Raw genomic sequence first — 25,296 nt, forward strand, 5'->3', positions numbered from 1 at the left:
TTAAATTGTTGACAAGTTCTTGCCAAATTCGAAATGTATATAAATGTCCAATTAAGATCTTTTCGCAATTGACATTAAAATTTATAGAAACATTACGTCACTGAGCATGCCTCGAAAATTGATGTTGATTTTAACTTGAATTTATTTGTGACTATTTCTAATACTATGGTTTGATCAAAACTTGTAACACAAAACAAGACACAAGTTAAATCTTACCATACAGATAGATCCATGCATCTCTCTCACCTAGTGAGTTATTCAAAAAACAAAAATCTTAAAGGGTGTGCTTTTTCCGAGAATTCGCAGAATATCCGTGATTTCTTTTCTACCGCGGGGACAAAAACTATTATCCTAACACACCGTATCATACGCAAACTGGAGCCTATACCGCAATATTTGCAAAGTTCACACGTCTCATGTCGGTAATCTGACCTAGTTTCCAATGAGGTGCAACAGAAGTGTTAGACACCACCATCGATCCCAGAAAAAAAAAACACACAGCTTGCTACCGTCGGTAATAAGACACTAGTGTACAGTCAGTACATACAGCTGTGGTCAATACCCACAGCACAGTGTATAAACGATATAGCGATGGACATCTCAGGTCCAGCTAAAGATAACAAGGCATCACGTTTCATTACTGTCTGCATTTTGTAGCGACACGACCAAAAACGTCACTTGCAAGCAACAGAAAGTTAACTTTTTCAGATGGCCGCACGCGGTTTGGGAGCGAGTCTTCAATGCCTTTAAAGATTTCTGTATCCTTCCCTACGGTGGATGCCAGTAAGTGGTCTTTGGAGTAGATTTCACTTACCAATTTGTTGATCTATCCTTTTAAAATGTGATCAATTTTGAACGCTTGGCTTAGCTATCAATGTCCTTGATATTTGGGAATTTTCCTCAAAGTGTAACCTTCTTATTTTGGGGGTAAAGGTGTTAAACTTCCTCTGTGAATCATTCGAGTGGGGTAATATTATAAAGGAAAAAAAAAAAAGCTAACAAACCTGAATTACCAAGAACACATCATTCAATCACAGCTATTGCTAGATGCATTCACAAAAGCATCACCCAATTTGAAAACAAAAAAATGCATACCTTTGCCACACAAACTAACATGTATGATGCATAACATTACAAGGATATTGTTCATACTTTTTATATATTTTATTTTAGAAATCAAATTCTGCTACATATCAGAATGATATCTCTTTAATGGCTTTCTTCAAGGCACTGCTTATTTTGTGTTCCATCAATTAACATGCATCATATGCACAAACACTTGAAGCGATAGTTCCTACACATCATTAGACCAATGAAATTTCGTCTACCAACCTCAACAAGGGGCAATTTTCATTTAGACGACGGCTTTGAAAAATGTAGGGGCCAGGCATGATGTGTCTTTAGTTTTAATGTCCAATTTCAAAGACAAGAAGTGCCCCGATATGTCAATGAAAATTACCCCCTTTTTTCGTGAATAAGTGAGGTCGAGAACAAATCCCAACCCCCCCCCCCCTTCACACTTTTCCAGTCATTCTAGCCTCATGACCTCATCTTCAAAAGTTACTACCCAACTTCCATTTTGGCTTGACACATATGTAGATATAGCGCCCACAGTTTTTTAGTTATCCAGTGACTCATATGCTTGATGGGATTTCTTCCCTTTGCAACTACATAGCACCATCCCCCCCCCCCCCCCGCCATACATACGACTCTAGTTCAATGCTTCATGTACATCAAAAATCTCCCGATCTGACGACCTCCTTTACAAGTGATATTTCTTTCATCTGAACATCTAGTCGAAGGCTTAAACGTATAACATTTCTTTCCTTCTATCTCTTGATAAGGAACAACTTTGATCTTAAGCAAACATTTGAAACTGTCGCCCTCATTTCTTTCCTTCTTGCCTTTTGAACAATCATGTCATTGTCCAAAGCCTAAGGTACACTGGTTTTCTCTTCTCTCGACTCTCTCACCCCCCCTATTTCAAGAAAAGTTAACCGTAAAATGGTGGGGCTCTTGCTATTTCTCTCTTTTACCTTTACAAGTTCTAAAACTGAGTTGAGTGCTAAATTTATGCGGGCCACATTTTTTTTTGGGGCCCTTTCCTGATATCTAAAGTGTTGGAAGCTCTCTTCTGGAAACTAGGCACTAAATGTCGCCCTCATCTTCTTTTCCTTCTAGTCATTACCACTCACTACTTGAGCTCAGATGTATATTCCGTCCTCTGCTTTGGCTTCCGGCATTTTTCAAGAGATCTCTCCTCCATCTGGCCCCGTAAATGGCACTCTTCAATACTCAACTTTGAAAGTTCTTCGACTAGTCATCATCTCGATCAATGTTAAAACACAATACAACGTCTTCTTTCTGTCAGTTTCCATGACCGGTCTCAGGAGGACACTCGTCTCCGGACGTCAAACTGTCATTCCTTCTCCCGACGTACTAGTCAAAAGCTAGATGCACATTCCGTTCTTGGTCTCTCTTCACGAGTTCGTAGATCCTAGAGACGTCTTCTACTTTCCCCTGAAGAGAGTCTGTGGAAACAATTAATAATTATATTAACGATGATAATAGACATTTCGCATAGCACCCCGGGATTAGTCGGACAGTGACATGACCAGCGTGGAAAAGGCAGAGTTTGAGGCGGTGAAATAACAGGGTTAAAGCAGGGGTGGGCAACCTACCGCCCGCGGGTCACAAGCGGCCCGCTAGTGTTTTTTTTTTTTGCGACCTGTGAGATGTCTCAAGAGCTAGCTGCTTAGAATTTATCTGCACCAATGATGCTGTCAGGTAGGTCTATTTTCATGAATACAGATTAAAGTACACACACCTATTGCTTGAAAGTCCTCAGAATCAAAGGTTTGAAATCAACAGCAGGTCGTTGTTAGGTGCAGCCCTGTCAATCTTTCACTCCTAAAATCTGGCCCATTCATTCAAAAAGGTTGCCCCACCCCTGGGTTAAAGGGAGCGAAACAGTCTGCTGGCAGCTATCAAGAAACAGATCTGTGTTTTTGAGGTGGATTTGATAGATGACAGAGACTGACTTAGTGTGACGGATTCGGGTGGAATCGTTTTCAAAGATGGCGTGGCAGCAGAAGCAGAACAACAAACAAGATCACTGCCCAATGGCAACTGTCCAGTATAATCTCTAGCTAATTTCATGCTTTAGAAATGGACAGCAGCACAAACTTGATATGGAATGACCCATATATATATAGATCTGTCATACCCATTTGCTACACATTTACTTCTTATTAACAGCTTGTAGGGTTCCCAAATACATATACTACTACTGTATTATGTACTTGCTCTACTTCTACGTATTCAGCACTTTTGATGGTTTGGTTCAGGTTGGGATGTGATCGGTCCAGGCAGTGTGCCGGCTTGAAAACATGACGTTTTGGTGTCTCCATTAACTCAAAATATAAAGAAGAAAGGGGGCGAGAGGGGGGGGGGGGGGGGAGGGGGGGTGGACAGAGAAATTCTTACTTGTTGTCTGGTCAATCCACTGCAGTGAGTTCATGTGGGCATTGAGAATCTTGGCAATCTGAGCAAGCTTGGGGAAACAAAAGGAAGAAAGCAAACTCAATGAATATTCATCATGTAAATGAGCCAGTTTGTTGTCCACATATCTTTAGTTTTTAACCTTTGAAGCAAGCTGGATAAAATTTGAGGAAATACAAGAGCAACATAACAATTATTAAGGAAGGGTTACATAATATCCGATGGGGCTCTTTATACTCTTTTAACTATTTCAACCCTCGAATACATTTTGAAGATGCCTTGTACAATAACGAAAAGAAAAGAAAAAACCCTTATTTGATACAAAGTGTCAACACACAGTATGGTCAGTGACTGTGTGCTTCTTAATGCAGGGATGCCAGCAGTGTTTGCCCCTAGGGCCTGAAAGTTGTGGGGACTTGGATGTCCCAAAAACTAAGCAAAGCTAATGTTGCTAACTTTATGACAATCCAGAGGAAAAAAATGCGGTATAGGCTCCAATTTGCCTATGCTACAGTGTGTTAGTATAATAGTTAGAAATTCGTGGAAAAAGCTAAAGCCTGTTTCAACTGATACAGAAAGATCACGTGGAGCCGGAACCAAATTTCAAAATCGGGAAAATGCCGGAATTGCTGCTATTGCCGGAAATCTGGCATCCCTGTTAATGGGTTTGTGGAGTCTCATGAGTTTCAAGAGGGAAGGTCTGATGTTGTCCGTGCAATCCGGCAAACCTTGTTGATACTTACCGGGTCCGTGGAGTCCCGGGGTGTGTTGACAGTGTTCATATGCTCGATGATCTCCTTCAGGTCTTGCACCATCCTCTTTAGTTGGCTATCTACCGTCTCTGCCATCTGATATCTGAGCGAAAAAGGAAGACAATAATTGAAAAAAAAAAAAAAAAATTGAAAAAATTCCTTCACTCTTTCTCTCTCTTTCCTTTAGAATGAAAGCAGCTTTGGTGCGGCGTTCGTTTCCAATCGCAGCATTTCCAATGAACACCGACATCAAAAAACCAACTTTGAGAGACCATTCAGTTGGAATTTCCTGCCCACCCTTTTTTTTTTCCAAAACCACTAACCGCAGGGTGCTTGGTTTTAGAAATCCCACAATAATAATAACTCTGTAGCGCTTCAGTCTGCATATTTTCACAATAACTTGTTTTGCCTCCACAATTAAAAACCCCTCCCCCTTCCCCCACCCCCTGGAGGCCACGAATGACTTTCATTTTACTCTTAATAAATCAAAGAAGGAACATCAGCACATTCTTTGACGGTCTCAACACGTTCAACTATTAAATCAACATCATTTAGCAAAATTCTTGACTAAGATCGCTGGACCAAGTCGTTCTTCGAGATGACACAACAAAATAGATAAACTAAAACCAGAATGCAAACATGCGTTGTGGTTTCGATGACCTTGTAACACAAGCAGTTTTCTTCATGAATCTAACGTAATGTATAGTGAGGGTGTAGTACACGTTTACAAGGCTTTCACGATTTGACCTGTTGTCCCCATATGACCTTTGACTTCCACCAAAATCAAGAGGTCTCTTTTTTTACTCAATGTGGTACTTCTACACACAGAAATATAAAGTCTGCCCATAATTCCCTTCTTGAGATATCGTATTTAAAAAAAAAAAAATTAAACACCACTCACGTTCTCTCCCTCTCCAAGTCTGTGTGCTGTGTGTAGGTAGCGCCCTCTGTGTTCCTCACAGATTCTTCCAAGGGTATCAACATGTCTTCTAGCTCCCTCTGCTGTGCTACCACGTAGTCCAACTCGTGACTTAACCTGTCGATAATGGAAACACATAAAAGACAAAGGCAATAGGATGAGACTGAGACGGGGAAAAAAAAATCTGAAATTTATCGATTGCTGTCCTGGGGGAGGGGGTGTCCCCCTCCCCTTTAGAAATTTTTTGTCAGGTAAGGAGGGCTTAGATGCAAAATGGTGGACTCTAAATGGAATCTATCACATCACATAACTCGCCAAAAAAGTGTGGAATTTCTGCTTGTATAATTTATCCATTAGCTTTTTTGAACAAAAAAAAGGCTTTTTTGCTTGCTTTGTGCTACTTGATTCCACCACTGGTCAAATTCGGTGTTCCTTCCCTTCACAGTCCAGCATGTTCGGCGAAAAAAAAAAAAAAAAAAAAATCAAATCAAATCAAAAAAATAACAAAAAATCATAAAAAATGCGAATTACAAGAAAAAACGCGAAAATGAAAAAAAAAAATCGGAAATCCGCGGAAGAGTCTCATGCCTGAATAACAAACACTGCTCATTAACTAAAAAAGATAAGCTCGGGTAAACTGAATCCACTAGGACTTAGGAACGCCACTGTGGGTCACGATTCTTCTCATGGGTGGGGGGGGGGCAGAGTAACGTGGGGAGTATGCAGCGGACACATAGACATTAGAATGTCTGGAGAGGTGAACCTATCAAATAGAAAGTAGAGTCTCTGGAGAGGTGAACCGATCAAATAGAAAGTAGAGTCTCTGGAGAGGTGAACCGATCAAATAGACTTTAGAATCTCTGGAGAGGTGAACCGATCAAATAGACTTTAGAATCTGTGGAATGGTGAACCAATCAAATAGACATTAGAGTCTCTGCAGAGGTGAACCAATCAAATAGACTTTAGAATCTGTGGAATGGTGAACCAATCAAATAGACATTAGTGTCTCTGGAGAGGTGAACCGATCAAATAGAAAGTAGAGTCTCTGGAGAGGTGAACCGATCAAATAGAAAGTAGTCTCTAGAGAGGTGAACCGATCAAATAGAAAGTAGAGTCTCTGGAGAGGTGAACCGATCAAATAGAAAGTAGAGTCTCTGGAGAGGTGAACCGATCAAATAGAAAGTAGAGTCTCTGGAGAGGTGAACCGATCAAATAGAAAGTAGAGTCTCTGGAGAGGTGAACCGATCAAATAGAAAGTAGAGTCTCTGGAGAGGTGAACCGATCAAACAGACTTTAGAATCTCTGGAGAGGTGAACCGATCAAATAGAAAGTAGAGTCTCTGGAGAGGTGAACCGATCAAACAGACTTTAGAATCTGTGGACAGGTGAACCGATCAAACAGACTTTAGAATCTCTGGACAGGTGAACCAATCAAATAGACTTTAGAATCTCTGGACAGGTCAACCAATCAAATAGACTTTAGAATCTCTGGACAGGTGAACCAATCAAATAGACTTTAGAATCTCTGGACAGGTCAACCAACCAAATAGACTTTAGAATCTCTGGACAGGTGAACCAATCAAATAGACTTTAAAATCTCTGGACAGGTGAACCAATCAAATAGACTTTAGAATCTGTGGACAGGTGAACCAATCAAATAGAAAGTAGAGTCTCTGGAGAGGTGAACCGATCAAATAGACTTTAGAATCTGTGGAATGGTGAACCAATCAAATAGACATTAGAGTCTCTGGACAGGTGAACCAATCAAATAGAAAGTAGAGTCTCTGGAGAGGTGAACCGATCAAATAGAAAGTAGAGTCTCTGGAGAGGTGAACCGATCAAATAGAAAGTAGAGTCTCTGGAGAGGTGAACCTATCAAATAGAAAGTAGAGTCTCTGGAGAGGTGAACCGATCAAATAGAAAGTAGAGTCTCTGGAGAGGTGAACCGATCAAATAGAAAGTAGAGTCTCTGGAGAGGTGAACCGATCAAATAGAAAGTAGAGTCTCTGGAGAGGTGAACCGATCAAATAGAAAGTAGAGTCTCTGGAGAGGTGAACCGATCAAATAGAAAGTAGAGTCTCTGGAGAGGTGAACCGATCAAACAGACTTTAGAATCTGTGGACAGGTGAACCAATCAAACAGATTTTAGAATCTCTGGACAGGTCAACCAATCAAATAGACTTTAGAATCTCTGGACAGGTCAACCAATCAAATAGACTTTAGAATCTCTGGACAGGTGAACCAATCAAATAGACTTTAGAATCTCTGGACAGGTCAACCAATCAAATACTTTAGAATCTGTGGACAGGTGAACCGATCAAACAGACTTTAGAATCTCTGGACAGGTGAACCAATCAAACAGACAGAGTCTCTGGAGAGGTGAACCGATCAAACAGACTTTAGAATCTGTGGACAGGTGAACGACCAAATAGACTTTAGAATCTCTGGACAGGTCAACCAATCAAATAGACATTAGAGTCTCTGGAGAGGTGAACCAATCAAACAGACTTTAGAGTCTCTGGACAGGTGAACCAATCAAATAGACATTAGATTCTCTGGACAGGTGAACCAATCAAATAGACTTTAGAATCTCTGGACAGGTCAACCAATCAAATAGACATTAGAGTCTCTGGAGAGGTGAACCAATCAAACAGACTTTAGAGTCTCTGGACAGGTGAACCAATCAAATAGACATTAGATTCTCTGGACAGGTGAACCAATCAAATAGACTTTAGAATCTCTGGACAGGTGAACCAATCAAATAGACATTAGAGTCTCTGGAGAGGTGAACCGATCAAATAGACTTTAGAATCTGTGGACAGGTGAACCGATCAAACAGACTTTAGAATCTGTGGACAGGTGAACCAATCAAATAGACATTAGAGTCTCTGGAGAGGTGAACCAATCAAATAGACTTTAAGATCTCTGGACAGGTGAACGACCAAATAGACTTTAGAATCTCTGGACACTGGACAGGTGAACGACCAAAAAGACTTTAGAATCTCTGGAGAGGTGAACCAATCAAATAGACTTTAGAATCTCTGGACAGGTGAACCAATCAAATGCTTTAGAATCTCTGGAGAGGTGAACCAATCAAATAGACTTTAGAATCTCTGGAGCGGTGAACCAATCAAATAGACTTTAGAATCTCTGGACAGGTGAACCAATCAAATGCTTTAGAATCTCTGGACAGGTGATCCAATCAAATAGACTTTAGAATCGTGCAATAGATTCTAACCGAGGATAAAGTTAATGTTACCAAAATCTTAGATGCTATATCTAGGGATGCACCGGATATCCGGTCCGGCCGGACTATCCGGCCGGATAGTGAGCAATTATCCGGTTCCGGCCGGATATTTTTCAAAATCCGGCCAGATCTTTTTCAAAATCTGGTCTGAATTATTCCTTAAAAAGGTGTTGGTATTAACTTAAATCAATGTAAACTATTTCCAAAAATTAATAAAAACATTCAAAGTAAGGAACAAGAGCATCAATGATGCAGTATCTCAATACTGGAAGTTTTAATTTTGATTCCTAATTTCAAATCTTTGCTCTGTCTCTACAATTATCAATATCAATCATGGTACAACAAATATATAACTTGCATTTTTGCTACTTTGCCACGAATAGTCTCTGCAGGTTACACTTTATCCTGCTAGTCTTGCCTTTAGCGCTCATTGCCTGTTAGTCAAAAGAACGACGTTGCAAGGTTTAGTAATGTCATAGAATATTTAAGAACTTGTTTTTCATGTGGTATCCTTCATCTTAGGTCAGTCTCTGTTGGACTTTTTGGTCATATAGTTTGATGTCAATGACAACAGCCAAATTAGAAGAGGCGAACAACTCGACCATATTCTTGATGCCTGCCTTGAGAGCTAGGCCTATTGACCTACTGTATGTTAATGTAGACTGTAGTGGTGACTACCATCAAAACTGCGTCCACTTCTAGATATCAAAACAACTCCCGTTTTTCCATCTCAATTTTTCGGACATGAAGATTTCATGGATTTATGACTTGGAAAAAATAATGTAAAAGAAGATTTCAAGTTTTTATATGCAAGTGATGGGTGGCCTCCTCTTCCCCTAATAGCCACCTCAGTTCCTCTCCATTTTGTTATTTTATTTTAATTCTTTGTACATTTGATGTCAAACATTACAGGTTCAAAAGAAAGCTAAACATACTTCTTATAACCTTATACATCTTAGGCCTATATCCTTATAAATAAAACATAACCTTATACAATTTTTATTGTCTTATCAAAGTTGTGATGCTATGGCCGGCTCCTCTTTTATACGTACCCATCAAACAAACTTACCCTGGTCCTTCCTAGGAAAAGCTGTCTGAACACCAGTACAATGCTAATGTGGCTATCACTGAAAGCCTAATAGGCCTAGTGGCCTATATATATATATATATTTTTTTTTTTTAAATTGCACTAGGCCTACAGTAAATAGCCTTCAGAAATACAAGAATGTGTATACGTAATTTTACAAAATACATGAAGGGCAATCAAACAAACTTATCATGGCCCTTGCTCTGAAAAGCTACCTGAACACCATTATAGTGTTCAACCGATTATGCATAACAGAAAATACCGATTACTGATTATTTTTTCATAATCGTACCGATTCCGATTATTTGAAAATGAGAAAATATCCCGTTTATACGAAATCGGCAATAAAGTTTGACAGAAACAATTATTGTTGTGATTTTCCCCAGTTCCCTTTTGCTTCGTTGTTATACAAGGCTCTAAGGTACCATTTTGTATGTACCAAATTACCTCTGGAGTTTCTCGGAAAGAAATTTTTTTTTTTTTTAATTTCCAAAATACGGAGATATGACATCCTACCTAGTCAGCACTGTGCTAAGCGAATGGCCTAACCACCTCGACGTAAATGTCACCTGTTAATGGCTTGAAATGGGCTACGAATAGTTACTCAAAATATCCATCTCAAAAAGTATCTCAGACAAACCATCCATCTGCAATCTTTACCAAAGTGTAAATTTTAATGACATATTGCCTTCATTCCGACAATATTTTGTACTTATTTTCAGTATTATACCGTTTATGAACAAATAGAAATGTTACGAACTTGAAGTTAAACATACCTATTCGTTACCTATATAACTCCATTCAGGTTCAATTAGAATGTGTAGGCTTAGGCCAATCAAACTGAAAAGCAAATTGTACCATCGTAACTTGTTTAAAATTACTCTAAAATGTAATACCAGATTGATGTAAAGAAATAATAACAACTAGAAACTACTCCAATATAAAATATAACATTCCCTCTATAAGACATATCACTTACATTACCTTCCAAACAAATGCCGATTTCCAGCAAATTGAAAGTTGTAAACTAAGCTACGCAATTTTTTTTTTTTTTTTTTTTGCAAACCGATGGTTAGGCTACATTTCCCATTGACTTAGTGTGGTTGTTAGGCTAACATGTGGTCGAAGATTGCAGTTTCCGTGGATATTTTTAGTTTTTATTTGCGACACAACTAGAGCGAATAAACAGATGTCAAGTTTAGATTTCCATGCAGTTGATTTAGTGTGAAGTAAGGCTACTATGTGGTCGGAGATTTGTGAGGATTTTAGGTTATTTTCGCTGGTACTGCAGGCCGTAATTTACCACGGGAAGTTCCCGGTGATTGTGCGCGACCCTCTCGCACTGCTTCAAATTTTGATGCGGGGTGAGAAAACTGTTTGCGCGATTCGCGATGCAACTCCTAGCTAAAGCAAACGCATGTCACAATTAATTTTACACAGACACCTGATATAAAGAGGGCGATTTTTTTATATTTCATTTTTCTTTTTCGCACTCGTAATTGTGCTTTAGGAGGGCTTTTTAGCACTTGCGAGGGCGAATCGCCCGTTGCCCCCGCTTATTTCCTACCCTGTCCAGCACATTCCTGAATTCGCGAAATTGCTATTGCTGCTATGCTTACTGTGCCAAGAAATATGCAGCCAATAACCACGAAGGAAGCAAAATCGGCGACCCTGGCAGCCTAATTTGATGAAAGTATACACTGTGAAAGACGTATAGGGGGTGCCTTTTTTTAATATTTCGTAGTAAAAGAACAAACCTAATTCATCAGTTGATATTTTCAACTTCCATATGTTTTTGAATAATGATATTTTCACCTTCCATATGTTTTTGAATAATCGGTATGACATAACTGGTATTCCACGTAATTTTTACCGATACCGATTATGTACCGATTATGCAATATTCGTACCGATTCCGATTCCGATTAGGTTAATCGGTTGAACACTACACCAGTACTATCCTTAAATGGATGTTACGTAGAATTCAGCAGTACAGAATGTAATTAGCATGCAATACACTAACACCTCGCGTACCTAACTACAGAACAGAAAATTGTTCGCGAGGGTAGCCATTTTCGTATATCTAACATGTAGCTGTTATGAGTCATAGCCAATCTGCTACAAAACAGACTTGGGGGCGGGGCTTAATCATCAAAAACGGACCTTTTTACTAAACGTAGGGGCGGCAGCTCAGTGTTGTTTTAAGAAAGAAAAATCATTTAAACATCAAATAAAGCAAATAAAAGCCATTAAATGTCATATACAAGTAGTAAAATTCTTAATAATACCTACCTGTAAACAACAAATGGAAGTTTAAAATTTTAATAAAATATATAATACATAGGACCCTATCTTAGACGATACCACTGTTGAAAGACAGTTCTATTCTATTCTCTTTCATAAAACATAAGTTTTGGAGCGTGTGCAAAACAGGTCTGACAAAGTGTGTTTTCAGTCCAAATTGGCCCGATTTGGACATAAATCGGTGAAAAAGTCACAGAATGAGATACAATTCTGGAATAAAAAATAGTAACTTTTGTTGGTCTATATGATATATTCTTGCTCTGGAAATTCCAGAGAAAAAGAACTTTGTTTGAAGACGCTGAAAAATTTTTAAGAGAAGAGAAAGTCCCACTTACTGTTACAATATCTCTATACATGTAATGTATTGAGATAAAAATTGGGTTTAACATGTTTAAATTAATTTTCTCAATGGTCTGACCCACTGTTTCTAAAGATCAACCAAAATAATACAACTACTGTAATAATATCAAGGTATATACAACAAATACAGTTTGCAGTGAAATCATTTCTTGCAGCCTTCATCAGTTTAATGTTGTGCAGTTTAAGTAGACCATTCATATACTTATCAGTCAAAATACTGTTCCATTGAATCTTTACTTTCCCATTATTGTTGGCATTCATGTTTTCTCTGAATTTTTATGTGTGAAACAATCTCTTATATGGTTAAATACGTCTGAATTTTTTTTAATTCCACAAAAACCACTTCATCTTAAAGTATGTAGATTACACCATTTCAAGTCATATTTAATCTCATAAATGGGGTCTTAATTTCACCTTCTTTATAATATGCTTATACCTCACCTAACATTTGCTCCTTGTTTCATACTTCTACTTCTTATTAATGATTTTCTTTTGTGTAATGATAAAATCAAGTTCCGGCCGGATTTTATCCGGCCGGATTTCATGTACTATCCGGCAAAATCCAGTTCCGGCCAGATCCAAAAATTTGGATCCCGTGCATCCCTAGCTATATCCAAACCTCTTAATGTTATCTTCAATGAACAAAATATCCATTTTCAAGTTTTAGTTATGTTTGGTCATGAACTTCAGCCACCAGACTATCCCTTCAAGACACAATAACTGTATCGAACCGCGTACCTGGATATGGTCAACGCTTTAAGGTTCCACCTCTACATGAAATGAAAAAATCTGATTTACCTTTTCTGGTCAGCTTTGACCTTCTCCATGTCATTGTGAAGTGCTGTTATCTGATTTGGGAAAGTAAAAAAAATGGAAAATAAAAATAAAATTCAACGTACAGCCCTCGATAAAATTCTCAATCCTCGTCGTCGCGAGGAACTATTTTTAGATTCGGATGAGAGGTACCGATATCTCCTACACAGACATGAGAGAGGCAGTACAGTTGTAGAATACGTTATATACCACCCTTGACTATAGGCTGTATGAAAGAATAAGGTAGCCAATAGTAGAACCTGCTCTCATAAGAAACAACGTACATTATGTCATTAAGCAGAATTTAACATCTTCAGGAAACAATACATACCAAAAAAAAAATTTAAATAAATTAAATATACAGAAGGAATTTCTAGTCAGGAATGTGAATCATGCTTTCAGATTCTTCACCCATTATCGTAAAGGCATCTACGGGCACAAGCACAATGCCTCGTCGAGATGTCATACTTTCTCACACATTTAAGTCAAAAACTGTGGTTGATTTTGTGGAGGCTCTGTGCAGAGGGTATCAAGATCAAATTGTCAACACTAATAATTTTGTTTACCCGTGCAGGCTGATGCCTTCCCATTCTGGACATCTTATCATAGGGGCATTTTAAGTGCATCAAGCTTATGCACAAAAACAAAAAGGAGATTTTCATGTCTACATTCCTTTTGCAAACACATACATCTCCACGTCTCCCCCCCCCCCCATTCTCAGAGGATTAACTGATGCTCATTTTTGCTTTGTCACCAATCTCCCAATAATTCAAAAAGTCAAAGAGGGCATCTTAAGGCATCACAACTTATGCCAAAATTACATTGCTTAAAAAGGTCATCAGATTTGCACCCCACCACCCCACCCCCCCCCCTCAATAAAAAATATGCTAGAACGTCAGATAATGGCCCCCCATGCTCAAAGTCCGACGAGAATCCTCGAAAGTAGAAAAAAATCTGCCCTGAATGTATTGAGTTGAATATTAAACACCAATAATTCCTTTAGGGCTGTAACGGTTAAACGGTTAACCGGTTAACCGACCGAACGGCCGGATAAACGTCCGCCGTACATCGTATAAGTTTAACCGTTTTTGTAATGCCAATTACGCAGTTGCAATGGCGCGTCTTCACATCACTTTATTCCCGAAATAGACCGCAACATTTGCTTGCCGAAAATCACGTAACAATTGCAAACTTTATCACGCATCCATACAAAAGATTTTTAAGATTGGCGGTATGATTGAAGGGATTACCAAGCGGTATGCGACCCGTGAAGCGCCTATTGTTACCCCGTTCGACAACGTGGCGAGTCTGCATCTAATCCTTTCAAATTTATATTGTATTTAAGCAGTAAACGTTTTCTTTATTATGATGTAATTTCAGTTCAGTGTTCCCTCTGAGGTGCGGGATTCCATTCAACAGACTCAGTAATCCCACAAAGAAAACATTTGTCTGCTGGAAATCCCCGCATCGTTTTCTTGCATTCGCGAAAAGTTTATACTCAATGCACAACGTATACACTTGACTGTAAAAAAAAACTCTGAAAATCAGTAGAGAAATAACCAATTGTGTACGAAAAGTAAGTTGGTACACCTTTCAAATTTTACGAAAGATCGAGCAAAAAACTTTCGAAAAATTCACGCGAAACTGGCAAATCGTGCTAAATGCAACTAATGTCATGTAAACAAGGCTCTAGTAACCCAATTATGAATAAAACGTAAGAACACATCTGGTGTTAAGTGGCGAAAAAGTATTTTCTAGAATTTCCAAAATTACGGAGAACATAATATCCTACCATAGTTTAGTGTATAGCAAATAGCCTAACCACCTCGTCGGTTACGGATCTCACGTAACTACAAAAACACAACTAATTGTAGGCCTATATTGCGAAGTTTACGTTTTCTACAAGAACATGGAAACAATATTAAGCATTTAGTTAATCAAGTCAAGTGGCCTTAAACATGTGATTACAAGGTTTACTTTCATATGTATCATGTGGAATAGATTGTCTTGTTCATGCGGAGGAGTCAGTTGCCTGTTTTACTTACCTAGCAGTTACGGGGATCATATTTTACCTACTTTTCTTAAACGTCTAAGATAATCATGTCATGTCATTTCCAAATTTTCATCAGTTTCGTGACAATTTAAATTAAAAAAGTTGTCAGTATTTTGCATCCACAGCTGCGAATATTTTATCGCCAGACGCGCCAAATTTTCCGGGGCGTTAACCCCTGGACCCCCACAAGGGGTTCCACCACATGACCCCACCGGGGGACTACCCCACGCCATTATGCTACGCGTGCTAATTGTGTTTGCTGCGCGAACTCCGGCGGGAAATCGACAGGGTGTTCGCGGGAAATTTTACAATGTTATCCACACTTCCCCCCAACCCTCTGCCTACCCCGCCACAATGCACAAATTCAATATATCTGTGACCCATTGTTGTACTTGTAATTGCGTAGGCCTAGCCCTACTACCGTACACTTCTGTAGTAATCGCTTCCTAACAACCGACTTTCCTAACCTTGGCCTAGCTGGTGAATGCCTTGTAGTCTAACACTCCATATGATCGCGAACTTCAATACACAATGCCAATATTAAGTAGGCCTAGTAATATTAGGCTTATAACTGCCATACAATGCCTGCGCTATTACAGTAGGGGCTACGCAATTAACGAAGAAATATTTGCTTCGAATATCTCTGTAACAGTTACCGATGAACTGAAAGAGGAACAAAAATCTGTTTAAAACGCGCGATTCGTCTTTTTCAATGCAACGATCGTCAAAACTAAGCAAATACAACCAAATTCTTGACATACGCGTTACGAAAAAACGATACGTTCAGCGCTATTTTGAGAATGTACTTCCGCATCAAAAGTGGTGGCGCTCTTTCGGAATTATAATCTGAGCTATATAATCTGATTTTCGGCTCTTATTTTGAGGCAACAACACGGGTTACGTTTAAACGTTAACCGTTCGGTTAATAGAAACGGTTAACCGGTTAGTGAATTAACCGGAATGACACAGCCCTAAATTCCTTGAAACTTTTTTTTTGAAAAATGTCTACAATTTTTGCTTTTTAATTGCTATTAAAAGCATTTGACCTTTTAAGATGAAACTAAAAAGTGTTCCTCCTATTGAAAAACCAAAACGACATCTCTTCTTCTTCTTTAAATAACTTGACGTCTTTCCAAGTTCTGGGGGAAAAAGTCAACGCGGATGCAGGCATGAACGTGGCGCCCCCAAAAATCGATCGCTTATGGCATCGTCTGTTGGGAGGGAAAAAGAAAACTGCGATTATTACCTTTTCTCCGTTGTGTATTAGAATTTTATCCCAGTTGTTGACTTCGGACGCCTGCTGCAAGAATATCTTCTCCTGTTCTTCAAGCTCCACCGTCCATTTATTGATGGATTGCTCCAGCTGTCTGTACGTCATGGTGGATGTTGTCGTCGGCACACTTCTGGTGGATTCACAGCAGGTCACAGCAAGTAGCGCAAAAAGAAAAAAAAGAGCACTACATTTAGAGACAGCCCACCACCACCGTCTCTGTCAAAACAGTCGACAGGGCCTTCAAATATCAAACACGATGCATTTTACCGTTGTTGGGTTTCTACTTCCCATCGTTCATGATCATAAAATTATTTTTATGTTTTTTCTGGTATCCTGTATATACAATTTACTGCCCTGTTTTTGTATGTCTATGTATATGCAAAATATATTAACTGAATTGAACTGAACTAATCTAGGTCTATAAGCCAGACTTCCCCCCCCCCCCCAACCAGAGTACCGGTCGCAAACCAAGACACGAGTCACGAAGCTTTTCACGGTGAGTGAATCGCGAGCAGGGCGACCGAGATCGCAACATCTTGATTGGAAAGAGATCCTCTCCCAAGGAGAGTGACGGTCAAATTTGTCCCTGTCGTGAAGTGACTTTAGGTTCCCAACCGTTTGATCAAATGTGTGTGTGTGCTGTTGATGTATTAACGTTCAACGTACAGTGTGATCATCGGCGACCGAAAGTACTAATTGGGAGATTTTAAGACCCTACATGTCCAAGGCTGATGTATTAACGTTCAACGTGCAACCAGTTCAGTCACCATACAGTGTGATCATCATCAACGACCGGGAGATTTTATTACAATCAAAGTTTATTAAAATTAATGACGATGGCTGGTGACTAGCATTTATGCGCTGGGGTTCTCAATTTGCTACTGGCTTGGTAATCCAGCCATCGGCAGTGGTGTTTTTGAAACGAGCAGAGCATTCGGGGTTTAGGTCGGGATAAGCACCCAGTTTCTAACCGAGAGGGAAGAAAATCAAGCCTTTGGAAACACCTACGCCAAAAGCCCTATCTGTCTCTGGGCGGTTAGCTTACGAAAATCCCAAGATGGGGTCTTCGACAGAAAAAAAGCGTGGGTGTAGTCTATCTAACGTCCGACACATAATTCATATGTCATATGGAGTATCTAAGCTGTTCAAGAAGAACGGGCCGGTGGAAAATTCTGAGAGTTGGCTGTTTTCACTTACCCGGAACTGGTGGCAGTAGATGATGAACCAGTGAGGCCTATGCGAGGAAAAAAATGGAAGAAATGGTTAAAGACAACATCATAAGGTTGGGTTCGTGGCTTCAGAAATAATCTAGAGGTTTTCATCTTGCATAGGAATTGTGACGATACGGTCGTAAATGTCGGCAACGTATAGAAGGCATCCCGAACTGAATACTCGGAGCAACGGCAGACATAAAAAGAGTAAAAAAAAAATCTTTTTTTAAATTAATTAAAAATAAAACAGAGAAAAGGGAAAATATGAAAATAATGTGAACAGTCCGCTGATATAGAAAAACCAGAAGAAAGAATTCAGTGTCTAAAAAAAATTCTTACGGTTGTGAAAGAATCCACATGCTATCACGAATCACCTGCTTCAACCCACTCCTCACTTTCACGTCATCCCCCTCCCCACCTTCACCCATGCTGATGCATTTTCCCCACCACGTCAAGCATATCTGCTTACATGTCTGAATAGGTTAATACAGTCGCAGACATGAAAAAAAATCACATAATTTGCAGACCATCCTCCCTCCATATATTCTGAGAGGTGATCTGGAATACTTTAATTCATTCCCCCTTTTTTTTTTCTTTTTTTTTTAACTTTTGGTGACTCACCTCCAAACGATAAGGTCGGTTTCACGGCTGCCGATGTTGTCGTCATGGCAGCCGCCGTGGTAGATGTGAGCAGTCCTCCCAAGAGGGGATTCCCGACTGACGTAGTCGCAGGCTTACCGAGGGTGAGTCCGCCTAAAAGAAATAAGAAAAAAAAGAGAGAAGACGAGATTATTTATTACGGCAGTCACTTAGAGAGAGATTAACTTGTTTAAATGCTACGCCATGCCTTGAAGACATAATGCTTTTCACTTCCAGCCTATGAGGTGGGAGAGATTAACTTGTTTAAATGCTACTCAATGCCTTTAAGACAGGGTTGTCCAACCTACGGCCCGCGGGCCACAGTGCGGCCCGCCGCAAGGTCCCGTCCGGCCCGCCAACCTCATGAATTTACAAATGTACTTTTACCCAGGAATTCTTTTTTGATAAATTTCAGAGATCATTATATCTCAATATAAAGATTGTTTTGATACAGATCAGAAGGCTTGTGAAGTGTCATTTCCTGCAATCTGGGGGTCTTTTGGGCGATTTTTTTTTCTTGCACGCGCTCAATGCCTTTAAGACATAATGCTTTTCACTTCCAGCCTATGAGGTGGGAGAGATTAACTTGTTTAAATGCTACTCCATGCCTTGAAGACATTATGCTTTTCACTTCCAGCCTATGGGGTGGGAGAGATTAACTTGTTTAAATGCTACTCCATGCCTTGAAGACGTAATGCTTTTCACTTCCAGCCTATGGGGTGGGAGAGATTAACTTGTTTAAATGCTACTCCATGCCTTGAAGACGTAATGCTTTTCACTTCCAGCCTATGGGGTGGGCGAGATTAACTTGTTTAAATGCTACTCCATGCCTTTAAGACATGATGCTTTTCACTTCCAGGCTATGGGGTGGGAGAGATTAACTTGTTTAAATGCTACTCCATGCCTTGAAGACATGATGCTTTTCACTTCCAGCCTATGGGGTGAGCAAGATTAACTTGTTTAAATGCTACTCCATGCCTTGAAGACGTAATGCTTTTCACTTCCAGCCTATGGGGTTGGAGAGATTAACTTGTTTAAATGCTACTCCATGCCTTGAAGACGTAATGCTTTTCACTTCCAGCCGATGGGGTGGGAGAGATTAACTTGTTTAAATGCTACTCCATGCCTTTAAGACGTAATGCTTTTCACTTCCAGCCTATGGGGTGGGAGAGATTAACTTGTTTAAATGCTACTCCATGCCTTGAAGACATGATGCTTTTCACTTCCAGTCTATGGGGTGAGCAAGATTAACTTGTTTAAATGCTACTCCGTGCCTTGAACACGTAATGCTTTTCACTTCCAGCCTATGGGATTGGAGAGATTAACTTGTTTAAATGCTACTCCATGCCTTGAAGACATAATGCTTTTCACTTCCAGCCTATTGGGTGGGAGAGATTAACTTGTTTAAATGCTACTCAATGCCTTTAATATGTAATGCTTTTCACTTCCAGCCTAATGGGGTGGGAGAGATTAACTTGTTTAAATGCTACTCCATGCCTTTAAGACATGATGCTTTTCACTTCCAGCCTATGGGGTTGGAGAGATTAACTTGTTTAAATGCTACTCCATGCCTTTAAGACGTAATGCTTTTCACTTCCAGGCTATAGGGTGGGAGAGATTAACTTGTTTAAATGCTACTCCATGCCTTGAAGACTTAATGCTATTCACTTCCAGCCTATGGGGTGGGAGAGATTAACTTGTTTAAATGCTACTCCATGCCTTGAAGACATAATGCTTTTCACTTCCAGCCTATGGGGTGGGAGAGATTAAACTTGTTTAAATGCTACTCCATTCCTTGAAGACATGATGCTTTTCACTTCCAGCCTATGGGGTGGGAGAGATTAACTTGTTTAAATGCTACTCCATGCCTTGAAGACGTAATGCTTTTCACTTCCAGCCTATGGGGTTGGAGAGATTAACTTGTTTAAATGCTACTCCATGCATTGAAGACGTAATGCTTTTCACTTCCAGCCTATGGGGTGGGAGAGATTAACTTGTTTAAATGCTACTCAATGCCTTTAAGACGTAATGCTTTTCACTTCCAGCCTACTGGGGTGGGAGAGGTTAACTTGTTTAAATGCTACTCCATGCCTTTAAGACATGATGCTTTTCACTTCCAGCCTATGGGGTGGGAGAGATTAACTTGTTTAAATGCTACTCCATGCCTTTAAGACGTAATGCTTTTCACTTCCAGCCTACTGGGGTTTATCATTTAGTGTCAACAATAGGTCACTTGCCATCGACCGTAGTGGCAAAAGATATTAGCTAGAAAAAGATGTTTCTTTTCGTACGACATCGGATGCCTACATTTCGAGAAATCCTGATATTATCTAAAAAATAGATTTTCCCTTCGTCGAAGCCCTCCTTAAGTTCGGGAGTACCGAACCTTCGAGCCTTATAAATCTGCCGACTAACTTGGCTTTACCTTGGCCCCCTCTCACTCCACAATTTGGGCATTTTTGATTTCTACAATGCGGTATTATCTGGGTGACAGGCAAACTTCATTTTAAAGAATACAGCGTTATCATGCTGTCTAGAAAATCTACTCCGTAAATTTATAGACTGGAGACTCAGATTCAGTCTCGATTCACGGTCGAAGGAGTCTCTTCTCTCACCTGTAGTAGAAGAGCCGGCCGGCTGTGAGGTCGAAGGAAGTGAGAAGCCCGTGGCAGACGAGGCAGGCTTCCCTAGTCCTAAGCTCAGTCCACCTGTGAGTGTGCTGGCAGAGGTAGCCGCTGCTGTGGTTTGGGCACCCAGCTGGAACCCGCCAGCGCCACCGCCCAGCGACAGTCCCCCGGATGCGGTCGTGGCTGCCGTCATCGTGGTCTTCTTCTGGGGTGCCGTACCACCCAGTTGAAATCCACCGGTCTGGCCACCGAGCTGGAAACCGGACGAGGCACCGAGCTGAAGCCCCCCTCCTCCTCCGGTGGAAGGAACGGTGGTGGCAGCAGGGGTGACCTGTGGTGTCCCTAGATTGAAGCCTGCACTAGGGTTGGTAGCAGTGCTGCTCGCTGGCGTTCCAAGCTGAAAGCTGAGCCCGCCGGCTGGCGGCTTACCGCTGTCGACCGCTGTCGTGGTCTGAGAGCCCAGTTTAAATCCCGACGCCGGAAAACCGCCGCCGGAAGCGTTGGTTGTGCCGGCCAACGTACTCGCTGCTGTTGCTGCTGAGTGTTTCAAGATTCGATGTAGAGAGGACGGAGAAAGAGAAAAAAAAAGATAAGCAAAAATTTATAGCGAGGCTGGTAAAAAATCTGTTATTTTTCTTTCTTCCTTTTCGTCATCATCTTAAAGTGCATTGAGCAAATTTATGTTGGATTTCTGTGCTATATAAGACTAGTTGTTGTCATTATTATTATTATCATCATCATCAACTATTTAGCTGATTGTGCAGGTAAATATATATATATATACAAATATATATATATATATATATATTAATATTGCAATATAATGTAAAGTGAAAAGCTATGATAAGACTAGCTAAGAGGAGAAGGAAGGTATATTGGTGCAAAAAGGAAAGGAAATGACAGTTTAATAACTGAAGACTCCACCAAACATAAAACTCCATCAATCTGATCTGTTCAGGACAACACAAATTTGTCCCAATCTTTCATCAAAGTTAGACAGGATACATCATAATAGGGGTTGCATACTTAATGGTTCTTGCAGTAGTATAATGAAGTGATGATATCATGAACTATTAATATAATCATAATAGTAATACTAGTAATAATATAATAGTAATTGTAGTAATAATAATGATAATGATAATAATATTAATAATAATAATAATAATAATAATAATAATCATCATTATAATAATATTAATAATAATAATAATAATAATAATAATCATCATTATAATAATAATAATAATAATAATAATGATCATAATAATAATAATCATAATAATAATAATAATTGTCAACCATTATCATTGCTTCTAAGACCATGTGTCATAATCACTACCCCGGTCATTTATATTGTAGTTAGACCACTGCTGTATCTAATTTTCTTTGCCAATACTGTCTACGAAATGATGGCTTAAGTCATCCATCAGTATCATATCAAATTTCCTCTCTGTCTCTATCATACATTTTTTTTTCCTTCTTTTGATCTAAGGACAAAGACAAGAATAAAATTTACTTAATTTTACTTAACGTTACCTGGAGCGGGAGAAGAGAAGGAAAAACCGTTACTCGGCTTTGTTCCCGCAGACAACGAGAAACCAGACGCTGGGACGGCGGTGGATTGTCCCGCGCCTCCGAAGTTAAAACCGAGTGGATTCCCGGCTTGAGGAGTCGAGGTCGCCCCAAATGGCAGCCCCGTGGCTGTCCCGACAGGCTTTGATGTGGTTTGGCCAATGCCGAACGAGGATGTGGCCGCAGTCTGGCTGGCAGGGGCATTGAAACTGAAGCCTGACTGAGCTGGAGGAGCTCCTAGGCTGAAACCGCTGGCGGGCTTTTGGCTAGCTGCAGCTGTTGAAGGTAAAAAATAAAATTTAAAAAAAAATTAAAAATACGGTAGATCACCAGGGAATTTCATTCCAAAAGTTTGTTTCTATTCCCCTACAATGTTTGATAATAATAATAATAATAATAATAAATTACATTCATATAGCGCTTAATACAGCTTTTCAAAGCGCTTTACAAAGTAGGAAAGAGACAAAGGAAACCATGTTAAAAAAAACTGAAACTTGGAATCAAAGAGCAAAGTTTTCAGTTGTCCATTGAAAATATAGACGGAGGGAGAGTCACAAACATGAAATGGGAGTTCTTTCCAAAGAGAAAGCGCAGCGACAGAAAAGGCACTATCGCCATAACGAGTGCGGGTACGTGGACTAGGAGTTAATTGCAAATGCGCATGATAGGAAGAGCGTTGCCTAACGGTAGTTGACCGAAGCAAAGGAGTAAGAAGGTCAGTGATATATTGAGGGGGAAGCCTGTTTATCTCTTTGTAGGTGAGAAGAAGGATCTTAAACTGTTTGATTTTTAAATGTATTTTCCTGAAGGATCTAACTGAAGGATAAAATTGTTGGTTAACATGAAAATAATAAATAAATTCAGTACCATTTTCACCTACTAGCTGTTCAGAAGCACACCAACTGCTAGTTACTTACCTCACCAGAAACAGGAAGAAGTTTTCGAGTCAAATACCGCAAACTGCAATTTCTAAGTGTTAAACTGTATTTTTTTCCTGAAGGACGTACTGTACGTACAGTAACTACGAAAATTGGTGGTTAACATGTCAGAATAATGTTATACTTTTAACAGGATCAGGTTTGTGCTCATTTATCAATCGTGGTGAAACGGGATAACCCCCCCCCCCAATAGAGGCTATTTACTGTCTATAGTACAATCCATTTACTGCTGACAAGTATTGTTGTACTCTTCAAAGCAGGCGTTGTAATTCAGGAAAATGCCACTGTTGAGTACATTACGTACACGGTGCTGTACATTTGTTGAAGAACTGGTATTGTTTAACAAGTGGCTGAAAATTGTGAAATTCTAAGTCTGATATCTTCAAACTTTTATACAAAAAGGATACTGAAAATGGGCAGTTGTCTTTATATAGTGAAACAAAAAAAATATTGGCAAAAACTTATCAGTCCCACAAGGTTAAAAATAGGAAAACAATTGTATGGGTATAAAAAAAAATTGCCCCAGTGTCTTTCTTTACCTCCAAATGAAAGACCACCTGAAGGTTGCGTAGTGCCTGCAGCTGGGGTAGCAGTCGAACTGAATGAAAATGGCGAGCCTGTTGCGGCCGTGGTTTTGTTGGTCTGACCAAAAGAAAACCCACTGCCGCTTCCGAAAGACATCCTATTGTACTTGAACTATCACGGGTGGGATTATAAGTAATTGTGTAGCTACACTGCACTCTAGAATGAAAGAGGTGAAAAGAAAAGAGAAATTAGAACTTTCCTATCATCATTCAAATAATTACATGAAACAGCCTCAGTCAAGGTTCTACCTGTCCCTTCTTAGAATCTACTTCAACAAAATGGACTTGAATACTTCAACTCCAAAATCACTGCAGGAATGTGTTCAAGGGCAGCCTTGTAAGTCTGGGTTTATTTATCCATTGATGATGATGTACATATAGCCTATACTGCATAGTTGTACCCTAGTCTTGTGGAAGCAGGGATCATATACTAGCAGGGAACATAAACTAGCTTAGGGATCATATACTTCTAGCAGTAGTAGCTGTACCGTTGCAGGGTTTGCACAGTAAAAGTTAAAACGAATTGACAATTTGACATTTAAACAGAGCAACCCACGTTACCAGGCTCAAGTTTAGTTCTTCTGCATTGCCTGGCATAGCATTTGTATAATACAGTAGGCTACCGTACTTGAATAACCAGCCGACTGGTGGTGTTTGCACAGTATCATGCAGAAGTAGGCAACAGGTGAACTCATCCTGTTTATAGGCTACGCCTAACGTTAGGCTATAACTTAGCCTTAGTTAGCTACAATTAAAGAGGCATGACCAATGATCCTGTAAGTTGTAAAGTTCTGTAACTTAGTTAGGCCATTTATAATGGATAACCTATATGCTTCCAAGCCCAGCTCTTGACATAACTGCTGACTAATTCAGGCACATGTAGCATCCATGCCTAACGGTGTCACACTGTAACTGTAAGGTCTAGCCTATAAATCCTAACTCCGTCTTTAGACTTAAGTTAAGCTAAGTCAGTGAGTGCTAGGCCTACTGTAGCTACAGTAGTATTGGTGTAGCGTTACGAACCTCATCCGTACGTTAGGCCTGAGCCTGTGTTTTAGGAATAGCATAGGATTTGAGGATGCCTTAGATAGTATGATTGAGATTTTTTACAAGCATCCAGTATTCATGAAATGATTAGGTAAAGAAACACTCAATTAACACAGTGCATTTATGGTGATAGGTACTTACCCTCACTTTTTAGGAGAGATTATAGCTGTGACTAGGTAACGTATTTATCACACGAGACGGGCTAGGTTACATTTAGGCTACATATCAATTCAACTGTCGTTTACCTGTTTGAAGGTAGCAGACATTAAGAGCAGCCGCTAACATCAGCCAATAGCGTATACATCAACGTTTGTCGTTTTACAAATTGGCGGTTGTTTACAAGGTTACCAGCGACAATTGACAAATG

The 25,296-nt window shown here is 39.8% G+C and overlaps 1 protein-coding gene across 5 annotated transcripts; it reads right to left on the reverse strand.

Annotated features, from left to right (window-relative positions):
- On the reverse strand, positions 1–25,296 carry LOC139982452 (uncharacterized). Of its 5 annotated transcripts, none has more exons than XM_071995332.1 (12): positions 25,175–25,296; positions 23,838–24,039; positions 22,325–22,636; positions 20,774–21,322; positions 18,141–18,272; positions 17,506–17,542; positions 16,282–16,438; positions 12,968–13,017; positions 5,155–5,289; positions 4,245–4,356; positions 3,487–3,553; positions 1–2,531 (listed from the first exon to the last, which is right to left on the reverse strand). In XM_071995332.1, exons 2-12 carry the CDS (start codon positions 23,977–23,979, stop codon positions 2,440–2,442), a joined length of 1,785 nt encoding a protein of 594 aa, XP_071851433.1. In that variant the 5' UTR covers positions 23,980–24,039; positions 25,175–25,296; the 3' UTR covers positions 1–2,439. The 5 variants fall into 5 exon arrangements, with proteins under 5 accessions (XP_071851433.1, XP_071851435.1, XP_071851436.1 ...); XM_071995334.1 differs by having other exon boundaries at positions 20,774–21,319; positions 25,071–25,230; XM_071995335.1 differs by having other exon boundaries at positions 16,282–16,435; positions 25,071–25,230.

This window comes from Apostichopus japonicus, chromosome 16 (genome assembly GCF_037975245.1).
Source record: "Apostichopus japonicus isolate 1M-3 chromosome 16, ASM3797524v1, whole genome shotgun sequence".
Lineage (NCBI taxonomy): Eukaryota > Metazoa > Echinodermata > Holothuroidea > Aspidochirotida > Stichopodidae > Apostichopus > Apostichopus japonicus.

What these genes read in the sequence shown, in the direction of transcription:
- LOC139982452 (XM_071995332.1), bottom strand. Translation starts at nt 23,979, where the DNA reads ATGTCTTTCGGAAGCGGCAGTGGGTTTTCTTTTGGTCAGACCAACAAA. An exon ending in TAATACACAACGGAGAAAAG is followed by an intron (nt 13,018 to 16,281) that starts GTAATAATCGCA and finishes TTCCCAAATCAG; the next exon opens with ATAACAGCACTTCACAATGA. An exon ending in GTCAAAGCTGACCAGAAAAG is followed by an intron (nt 5,290 to 12,967) that starts GTAAATCAGATT and finishes CATTATCGACAG; the next exon opens with GTTAAGTCACGAGTTGGACT.